The sequence below is a fragment of the Vanessa tameamea genome, chromosome Z, assembly GCF_037043105.1.
Source record: "Vanessa tameamea isolate UH-Manoa-2023 chromosome Z, ilVanTame1 primary haplotype, whole genome shotgun sequence".
Classification (NCBI taxonomy): domain Eukaryota; kingdom Metazoa; phylum Arthropoda; class Insecta; order Lepidoptera; family Nymphalidae; genus Vanessa; species Vanessa tameamea.
The window spans coordinates 12885858-12897918 of NC_087341.1; the positions used below are offsets into that span (position 1 = coordinate 12885858).

At 29.8% G+C, this 12061-nt stretch overlaps 1 protein-coding gene across 8 annotated transcripts in view; it reads right to left on the minus strand.

Moving 5' to 3' along the window:
- The window catches only part of LOC113401481 (potassium voltage-gated channel protein Shaker), a 347194-nt gene that overhangs the window by 276445 nt on the left and 58688 nt on the right, over nt 1-12061 (minus strand). Inside the window, exon 1 of one of the 8 annotated variants that reach the window (XM_064220495.1) lies at nt 5596-5620. The exons of the other annotated variants lie outside the window; for them this stretch is intronic. Within the exon in view, the coding sequence (XP_064076565.1) occupies nt 5596-5603 (8 nt within the window). The 5' untranslated portion in view covers nt 5604-5620. Of the gene's footprint in view, nt 1-5595; nt 5621-12061 lie in introns of those variants that run through there. 8 annotated transcript variants of the gene reach the window in all.

Genomic DNA, 12061 nt, shown 5'->3' on the forward strand with positions numbered 1-12061 from the left:
CTAATTCCTTAGTCATCAGTAACGCTATTTCAAATGGGAATATTGGATTGCGACATTTTGCACGTATTCGCTATGCTTTAAATCATAATAGATTATTATTTTTTTAATAAATAATCTTATAATAATAATATGTGAGAAAAATATTTAAGTGGATTTGACCCTGTCTTGACCTAAGCTGCATCTTTAGAGGTCTCATGTTCCACTACGCATCAGTTTGTCAAGTTTTAATATTATGTATTGCAGCAAGTATGCCTAAAACCATATTTCTTTTAAATGTTAATATTAGTTCTAAATGTTATTTAAGGTTCCTTGAATGGAATTTCTTAATCTATAAAAACCAAAACTGATAACGTTGTCGAACTTCAATTCATTGTTTCAGTTTGAAAGAGCATTCAAAGACAAACATAACAGCCATAACATCTTAAGTCATTTCATTAAAAATTAGTGCAATGATGCTTTAAAGAAGTGCTATTATTTGATATAAAAATATCAAATCATCGATGTCCAAAAAACATTGACACTAAATTGTTAAATAACAGCGAGTATTTTTTTTCTTTCATAAGTATCTATCGGTTATATCACTACCTGCACAGGCATTAGCCGTGTAAGAAATATTAACCATTCCTTACATCAATAGTGCACCACCAACCTTGGGAACATATATAAGTGTGTGATATCTACCCAAACGGACCTCAACCAAACTCTACTACAAACTTTTACAGTAGTATTGCAATTATTATTATATTTAAAGGATTATACGTAACGTGTACATAAACGTGATATGTTGTTACTATTGTTAAACTTTTACGACCGTGTAGAACAACAAGTGCTCAACTTGATGTCACAAATATATATTTAATAAGTAATCAATTGAAAATAATTATTTTTTTACTTCACTTTTTTTTTAACCCGTCATAGCTGTTAAGTGCTTCACTAACATAACATTTAATAAACCACTTATTATTTATAATAAACCAAATCTTATCAAAATATTATTATTATTAATTTTATAAATAAATTATATGATTTCAATTTATCATGAGAACTTTCATTTTATATATATCATATTATACCTACACCAGATAGACCAACAATTATATTGCATATTGGAAATCACACCGATGTTTATTGTAACATATAGAATTATATTGAAATGTTCATTTACGCTGAGCTTTCATCATATTACATAAAGGAAACTAAATCTATACGTCATTATATAAATAACCAACTTCCCGGTATTAGTTAGTTGACATGTATTATATAGATTACCTTATATATTAATTTTAATAGAGATATATAATATAATTAAGAATATTTATTCTAAGTTGATATATTTTAAAACCATGTATTACTTTATATTTTTGTGCTACGCCGTAGCACCCCTAAGTGTAGCAATTTACTTACTTAGCGTTGTCTTGGCAGAAATCAATAATAAAGTTATATTTTATATTATGTTCAATTTAAATTAAATAAAACTATTTTTTTTTATTTCTAATAACAGTATTTTATATAATAATATAATTTATTCATAAAAATCTTTGTAAGACTTAGTGAAGACAAAAGCCCGAAAATAATTCGTTAATTTCTTAAAAAAAAATGTTGCTTTAAATAAATATAGAAATAATTCATTTAATAACTTTTATTTAAATAAAGGTCATCATTGAGTAAAAGGCAAAAGCTGAAAATAAACAACGGCTGCTTATTTAAATTATTAAAATTGTACACAATTTTAATTTTAATTATTTTTAAAATAAATGTTACTTCGCTAATTAAAACATATTAGTTTCCCGATGCAAAAATTTTGGATTTATAATTGAATCAATTATAAAAAAAATGAGAGAAGATGATAAATATCATTATATTATTAATTTACATAACATTTTTTTTTACATTAGCAGCCTGTAAATTTCCCACTACTGGGCTAAGGCCTGCTTTCCCTTTGAGGAGAAGGTTTGGAGCATATTCCACCACGCTCCTCCAATGTAGGTTGGTGGAATACACATGTAGCAGAATTTCGTTGAAATTAGACACATGCAGGTTTCCTCACGATGTTTTCCTTCACCGCCGAGCACGAGATGAATTATAAACACAAATTAAGCACATGAAAATTCAGTGTTGCCTGCCTGGCTTTGAACCCGAAATCATCGGTTAAGATGCACGCGTTCTAACCACTGGGCCATCATTACATAAATTATATTAAATATAAAAGTTAGACAAGGAAACCCCAAACCTCGAAACTATTTTCAGCAATACTAGAATTCATTTTTGAAGATCTTTTTTGGGAAAATATCACCATCACTGTGAATGATGTTTAAATACAGCACATATAAAAAGGATGAAATAGTAGAAATGGCAACGGAACGCGAGCAGCCTGGGTAGAAAATGAACCCAGAAAAATAAGAGTGATGATGAACGGTAAGAAGACCACATAATATTAAGGGGACTACATGAGCTCAATGCAAGTTTTATAATGCAAAAAAGTATATGATCCAATGCAGTAAACCAAATGAAAAAAATATATGATAATCTTCAGGATACATGCTAGTTATTTGTTATTTTGAACACATGATGTAATTAATTTGGTACGATAGAAAAAAATCACAAAGTTACCTTTAAAAATATCTTTTAACAAATAATAACTATATTTCTATACATTCAATAATTCTGGTCTTTTGTCAGATTATTCTACAAGCAATATCTTGAACTATAAGATTATGATTGAACTACAAGAATATCTGATTTTTTAAAAATCAGATATTCGAATTTTCGAACAAAATGCGTACGCATGTGTGCGTAAACGCCGTGTACAGACATTGCCGGCCGAGGCCTGATGTTATTATGATTATATAGACGTGTTGATCTTTTCGCCACATCATTACGTTACGAGATATTTTTTTGTAATTTTAATTGTAAATTCAATGTTTCATGTTTTCTTATAATAAATATTATTCTTTCTTGTAAATAAATATATTAAGTTAAAATAGTGTAGTAGTAATTAGGCATTTGTTTTTTATTATATTATTTGTTATAAATTTGAATTGTGTAAATATGGGAAATAAAGTGAAACGCGTGAGGAAAACTAAAAAACGTTTATATAAATTAAGCGCCGAACATACATATGAACGATATTAAAAGGTAAGAGTATTTTATTAGTAAACATTTTTTTTTTTATTGAAAACATCTATTCGAAAAAAATGTGGTGCAATCAGTTCGCATAGAATCAGATTTTTCGAGCTATTCTTTAAATATTACGATAGAGTATTTGGTCAAAGTATGGATAACATCAATTGAGACTTAGTACATTCGATCCCCAGGAACTCGAAGCAATTTGATATTTTTCATTAAAACTACTATGGGGCATATTTAGATACATATTTTTTAAATACATACTTTTATAATTAATAAAAATATAATTACTAACATATATTTCTTTTTTACAGAATAAAGAAAGTCGAAAACAACAAAACGGAAGCTATTTACCTATATTGCGTAAGATTTTAATTTTATCGATTTTGTTTATAATTAAAGTTATGTATGAACTAATTTTAATAATAAAAAAAAGTGAACCCGTAACAAAAAAAAATGTAATTGTTGTGAACCAGAGAACTAGTATATTCAGAAGTGTCGTTTGTACATAATTCAAAAATTTTAATTTTTTTGTAACGTCCGCCATATTGGATTGAATATAGCAGCAATTCATGAATCGTGCATTGTCATCGAGACTAAATATGTGTGCCAACTTTCAGCTCCATAGCTTCAGTGGAAGTGGGTGTAATATTGATTGCAAGATTCCAGGACATATGTACATACATTCATACATACAAGTGAAATTAAATAAAAGATTTTAATAAAAAAATTAACACTAAATGTTTTTTTTTTGTAGTACCAAATATAAATAAAAATATTTTAAGTTTAATTAAATCAGTTTTATTTTTTAATCGTTTTCGAATAACAGTCAAAAGCAATACAAATAATTCTAATATCCTATCAATTTTTATGAGATTTATGATTAAACCTAGTATGATTAACCTAGTTAACCAAAGATTCAATGAAATCGACTTGACAACATTTTTTTCTAGTAAATATTTATATATTTTTTTTTTTAAATTGAATATATATATATTTTGCTCTTTAAACCGATATTAATAAAACGAACAAACACTACGCTATATGTTACCCCACGGTTACTACACTACAGATTTCGAACACTTTTATTATATATACGATTCTATTATATAAATAGATTTAATAAACCTTTTATAAAATGTTAAAAATTGGTATGTTTTAATATTTAGTATAAGAACTAATTGTGGTATAATAATATAAATAAAAGAAAAAGAAAGGTTAAAACTAACTGTCTATTTTATTGTATACAAAATATAAATAAAATATTGTTCACTAACATCGAAAGAAATAAAAACAATTCTGATGTCCTATCTATTTTTTATGAGATTTATGATTGATCTTACTTCGCTCGGTTTGGCGCCATCTATTAGAATATTTGGGCGTAACCTCGTTACCTCGCTTAACCCTTAGTTCACGGGCTTGCCGTTTTTGTCGATTTTGTAAGTGTGTGCGTGCGATTCTCAAGGGCACTTAGCTCTTGTAGTCCTCTTAATAAACACCCCAATTCACTATACAGACACATATATTTACTTTGCAGCTAATAACACTAAATTATCCTATACGCGAATCAGTAATGAAAATTATAATGGCCGGAAGAAACTGGGTCTTAAAATAAGCATTGAAAGATTAAAAAAAAAAACAATATCTGTATACTACCTGGCTTTATGTATGACAACCAAACATGGGTTTTAACACAATATGACAAGTAAACTCACAAGCGACCAATACGCAATAGGAAGAAGTATGCTGTACAATAGTCTGACCGATTAAAAAACCGTGTCATCTGAAAAAGTTGAAAGTTAAGGCAAAGGTAAAGATAAGGAAATATATTTAAATTCAGAAGGCTACTAAATTCAGAAACTACTCGGGACAGGCCATTTGATCAGAGCAAATTAAAAAATAAATAAGCAAAGCACAGAAAAGATGAGATGGAGACATAAGACAAAGTGGAGTCAGGTGAAACAGAGGGCCCAGAATGGTAAAGGTTAGAGGAGGCCTTTGCCGAGTGACAAAAATATGTGTAGCAACCAAGGAAATATTAAATTAAAAAACATTATAATCCTCCAATTATCTATATTTTTTTAATTACTACATAAAGCGTGCGACTGCCATCGGTTAAGTGGACATCGTATTCTAACTTCTTGTATCACCATCATTATTTTTATATAATCAGCATCACATTTGCTCTTATCCTATTTATTTATGTAACCGAGTGAAGAACATAGAGTATATTGTATACACACTTCTCTTTAGAAACTAACGACATCTTTACCTGTAATTGCACTGACACATTCGTAACTTGAACACAGTTATACAAGGTATTGATGATTGATGAAATAATTTATGAAGTTGATATTATCCAATTTTCCACCACACGAACTTGCATAATGATGTTCTATCAAAAGAACCAGTGACATAGAAAAATATATATACTAAAAGTATGAAAAAATAATTGTTTATTGTACTTACAATATCATTTCTTCTTCACAGGCGATTATTATTTCACTATATAGTTACTTCACTTAAAACTATAAAAACAACACGATTAGTAAATTATATTTATATTCTGACATTAAGCGTGTACATTAGATATACGCGGAGTAACTTTATAAGTGTTCACCTTACGCAGATCACATTTAAACTCACCATTGTACTAAGAGGGGCTTGTAACATATTTTATTCTAATTTAGAATGGATCTTATTGTTAAAGCTATAAAGGCTAATATTTCTAAACGTGTAATCACGTGGGCTGTATAAGTACGGCATAATAACATTGGATTAAATGTAACAAGATGTAATGAAGTATGTATGCGCAGATAATTCATTCAATGCACACGTTTACAGTATAATTTAAATACTTAAATAATAATAATAAAGTATAGCTTTATCATTATTTAATATTAAACATACATTAATACAAAATAAAGACATAGGAAATAAATCTATTCAATTTAATGTAATTATTAATTATTTTGTATGTTTTTGTCTACTTATAGTTTGTCTTCTTATATTGAATGATTTATTAACGATAATAATGAATTCATACTACAATAAAATAAATAAATAAAGTTAATTCACTTGGTGGTAGGGCTTTGTATTCTTGTGTCCATATTCTACCAAGCACTCAGCGGCAATATGTAATGCTCCCGTGCTCCAGTTTGAAGAATAAGTGAGCCAGTGTAACTACAGACTATATCGGCATAACATCTTGGTTTCCAAGATCGACGGCACATAAAAGATGTAAGGAATGTTTGATATATACTACACGGCAAATAAACAAAGTCACACTTACCACCAGGTGATTAATGTCAGTCCGCTCTAATATTTTAAATAAAGAAAAAAATATGATCTGCATTAAAATAACCTTTTTAACTAAGCTTGACAATTTTATATAAAGTTTCAACGCATTTGGACTTGGCTCGCATCCCTGAAACTTCTGTATAGCGCAACTATTAAGAAAAAAAATAGAGCAACACTCTCATCTTCCGATTTGACGAACTCATAGAAAGTATTGCTCTATATTTTTACACCGTTATTATTGTTTTTGAATAAAACGAAAACTTGAAAAATTAAATAGATTTACTTTAAAATAAAATAATAAAACTTTTTAATAAAATATTAATCAAGACGCCGCTATCAAACAATTTTATGCGAGACAAGGGTGATTGTTATTGAATTATGTGACGTTTATTAAAATTATCATAATATAACGATAAAGGATAACATTCTGCGCTCGACTTAATAACTACTTCAGTTAGATTAAGAATTATTATATTTCCAAAGAAAATAGTTGCATTTAGTTTCATAAAGTCTAACAGGTTCCTAAGCACTAACTAGCTAGACAAGGGCCCTCATCTCCGCTCGATCTTGGCGAGCTTCCAACTACAGAAATTAAAATGTTTAGCGGATGTTATCGTAAAACTGTAACAACTAACGCAAGTGATAAAACAGAACTTGTTGAATTATATAAGTTTGCTATAATTAAGTCACCTTACTAATTATTACATTCTATAGGTTAGTTTTTTTTTTAATTTATTGTAAATAATCGTACAATAATATATAATGATATTACTGATATTGAAAGAACTATAAATCATATCTAACATCCTCAGTGCCCAAAATTTAATTTCAGGTCACTGGCTCATTTAATTTTCAAAATGAAAAACCGCTATAGAAAAATCCTCGTTTGGCGGTTGAATGAATCATAAGTGTGTCCGGATAGACAACTACCTAAAATTAAGAATAAAATCAGTTTATCTAATTGTTATACAATAAGATAGATAACATAGTAATAAATCTTAGAGAAGGAGAACTCATTTCACGCAGGTGAAATCACGTAATAGCCTGAAATAAAGAATTTAATTAAGAACAAAGATATCCCATTGGATATAAATTCTACGCGAATTCAAAATGACTCAGAGATTGGAACACTTGAATCTTTACCGGAGATTGCGAGTTCAAACCCGGGAAGGACCATTGAGATTTCATGTGCTTCTTTGTGTTTATAATTCGTTTTGTACTTGGTGATAAAGGATAGAATCCTGAGGAAGCCAGCATTTTTTTTTTAATTATAAAAAGAAGCGTTACACTTTCTTATCGATTGTCATTTCGTTACGTATTTTCTGCTACTCGTATCATTCAGCAGTTAAGATAAAATCCATATAACTATTATTTGAATTACGTAAAATAAAAAAAAAAAACAACACATATTGGCTGGTAAGATACTAGAAAAAAAAGTTAATAAAAAATACGAGCAGTAATTTAATAGTAATACTGCGTTCTAGACTATTGAAGATGCTTTTTATCAAAACAATGGTCGCTTAAAAGACAGAAGTGTTTCTCCTAGAGCGTCCTCTATTTTCACAAAGGCGAGTCATTTGAAAAGAAATCCGTGCATGTAAAAATTTGAACCTTATTACAATGGAATAGTTCTCCCGTTTTTCAACGTCAAGTTTTGTTGCAGTTCATAAAGAATGCATCCGGTTGTTTCAGACGCACAAGAGATGGCGCAACAAGTTGCTTCTTAAACAATCTTATGACGATACTTTTAGCATTTAAGTCAAGAATAAATAATATAAAATATTACATGTTATTTATTTATTTATTTTATGTAAATATATAAAATATATTTTTAGTGAATAAAGTTTTTTTTTTCTATAAAACATAATTGATGATGACGTCTATGAAAAATTAAATTTATTAAAATCACTCGTATACAAAAAACATATCAAATTACCAATGCGACACTGACCTCGAAAAATACAATATGATTAATTATCTGTTAAATCCACGAAAAAAAAAAACAACGGATTACGGTACTCACCTATACTGAAGTCACTCAGAAGCCCAGAACAGAGAAATGATTACAAATTGTATTGACAGATGGCATTGTCTTTTAGACCTTACTTTTTTTTAAGAACTCGTATTTAATATTTGATACACATTATTATTATACATTTATCTCAAATCTATATAGTTTATTGCTACTAGTAATTGTTCGTATTGTTAGATTAACATAAATAGCCTTTGAGATACAATTTTAAATGTCTCGAATACAATTTAATTACAGTGGCTTTTTGTAGCGTAACACCAGTTTCGAAGATAATAATCATGTAAATGTTTAATTAAGGCCCATAAATAACACTTAATTTCTTCAATGTTATTCCTCATTAGACAGATACTCACCCTTAATAAAATTTTGTAATACCTAAGCTGTTCTCAAATTTATAGCCAATTTTAGAAATTTTGATACCAAAATAGCTTCCTAACTACAAATGAAATATTTAATTAAATAACTACGAAAAAGATATATTAAGGTTGCATTTTTTGCCATATGTATTTTTTTAGATCTATTCTTAAACGTCGGTAGTCCTATTATTTCGAATACAAAAGATTTACAACTCAACCTTCAAAAGAACGGTGAATGCTACCGTTCAAAGAGAAATGCACTATTAGAAACGAAAGAGTTAGTCTAGTGTTCCGCACGATAAAATATCATTCTTTCATTTAAAAAATATTGATGAATGCGTCATTTGACATCTCCTGATAATTTACTACCTTGTTAAAATGTCATCTCATATTTTAAACTGATACTCAGTTGCTGCAATTTTACTGCTCGCTGGCGGTAGATTAATGATGAGTTGGGGGCTGGTGGTACCTATGAGTGAAACTGTATTTGTAAGTATCAATTCCCCGTCAAGATTATTCACAAAATATATAATGATTTTTTTGCTTGTATAATGGATATAATTTAGGAAGGAAATCCCATAATAACGGAACGTAATTTGGTTCCGACACGTAAGATGATTTGAACTGCGGATGAGAGAATTATCGAGTCACGCCACTTTTCCGTTCAGCCTGGTAGTTGCCTTCTCTTTTATATTTAAATAAGTTTGATCGAATAAGAATGTATACATTTTGTTATATTTAAACTAACGTTAACCTATCTAAATCCGCAACGATAATCGTTACATTAGCAGCCTATAAATTTCCCACTGCTGGGCTAAGGGCTCCTCTCCCTTTGAGGAGAAGGTTTGGAGCATATTCCACCACGCTGCTCCAACGCGGGTTGGTGGAATACACATGTAGCAGATTTCGTTGAAATTAGACACATGCAGGTTTCCTCACGATGTTTTCCTTCACTACCGAGCACGAGATTAATTATAAACACAAATTAAGCACATGAAAATTCAGTGGTGCCGATGATTTCGAATTCAAACCCTGCCTGGGTTTGTCAATCATCGGTTACGATGCACGCGTTCTAACCACTGGGCCATTTCGGCTCATATAATCGTAATTTAGATTTTTTTATACAATTACTATTATTTATTTTGAAGGCAGACAATTATTAAGACTAGTCGTGGAACGTTCATAAAGGTTCTTAATTTTTAAATATTCATATGCAACTAATCAGTGTTAAGTTGAAGATCATTACCTACCTTAATTAATCTTTCAGGCCTCATTTCCTTTGTACGAATATCCTACTAAATACAAATTGTAATATACATTTAACAAATTCGTAGTCCTAATTAATTCCTATTTGCAGAGACAGACAGTTATAGCAGAATGTTATCGTCGTATCCGCGTCTAATAATTGTCAGTCTGGCACTCGATTGGCAGTGATTATAGAGTACGCAGAAACCGAAATGTTTAGTCAGTAGTCATTTGGCAGGTGTAATATTGATAACGTTTATCTAGAAAGGATATAATATATCATTGGTACCGACCGCATGAAAGAAATAAATAAGGTACAAAAAACATTCTTTTTTGTTAATAACTAATTTTGCACTAAACAAAAAAAGTTTAAATTTTAATACAAGGTGAGTTATAATTATTAATACCTTCTGTCCAATTTTCAACCATCTAACAAATTTTTTCACAAAGTTATAAACAAAAACGCTTTTCACCCTCTCAACCCCCTAGCGTACACCCCAGAGGGTTGATAATTTTAATTTGTTGTTATTTTAACGTCCCAAACCACATATAAAAAAATCATAATGATACTAATTACTTGACCTTCACGGGCTTTATTGACTGGCCTATAGACAGTTATACGTAACGAAAAGAATTAGCCAAAAATATTTTTTAAATATCGTGAGTGTATAAATTTCAATGTCAATAAAGTCATTTTAAATTATTTTCACCCTTACAATAACAGCCTGTTAATTGCCCACTGCTTGACTAAGGCCTCCTCTCCCTTTGAGGCGAAGGTTATTATATTCCACCACGCTGCTCCAATGCGGGTTGATGGATACACATGTGGCAGAATTTCGCTTCACCACCACCAAATAAAAAATATACGTAACATATATTCTATTCACAGATAACAAATATGTAAATAAAGTTATTTTTCGTATACTTATTTCAAATCCTCGAGGTATCTGCCATATTGAATTCATGATGAGATCACATACCAATCAGCGGATTGCAAATTGCTTTTCTATGAAACGTATATATCAAAATTGGTTCGGGAGTTTAGTTTCGAGACGTACCTTACATTAATATTAGTTACATTTCCAGAATATCAAATTTATTCATATGATAACCAGTATTATGTGACTCGATAGAAGGTATATTAAAATTAAATAAGGAATAGCCTGTAGCCGTCCCGTGGCATTGCAAAAGCCTTCTCTCCACTCGAAGTTTCAACCTTAAACTACCACATTACTGCAGATACAACTACATGAAGTCAGCCTTCAGACATGTCTTTTGAAAACATTGGAAAAACATTTTCACCGCGGTGGATGGCACATAAAAAAAACAAATAGTTACTACTAGTGACTATTTTATAATTGAATTAGTCAAAGACAACCAAAAAGTCCACAAAAAATGAATTCGGATTATGTATGCGCTGTTAGTAGAGTTGAAAATGTTTTTCCAATGTTTTCAAAAGACATGTCTGAAGGCTGACTTTCGACATAAGTGGTGTCTATATAAAGAAAAACAAACACAAGTAGCATCGTAACAGATACTTTAGTACGTTATACCCAAATGACAGTTTTGCTTGAGAAAATTAGTGTGGACAGAAAAATAAAATTGATTATTTAAACTACTATTTTAATTTCAGTTCTACTTAAGTGTACCTATTGGATACAAAATTACAAAAGGTGCGTTAGGACATACCTCACGCTCCTACTACTAGGAGAATACAGTGAGAGAATTAGAATATTACTTATAAAAATAAATTAAACACATGACAACTCAGAGGTGCTTGCTCAGATTGGAAACCGAAATCTTAGGTTAACAGTTTTCGTCAAGAGATAGATGAACTCTTTTGGTCGTAGTGGGACATTTACAGGCATTGTTACATTAGGTAGGTCTTATAGGTAGGATAGGTATTATTTGTTACTTTATCAATGTTTATATAAAAGTAACAGACTATAAGAAATCTAATACGGGAATAAGACTTCCACAACGTTTGAGATGCAGTTAAGGA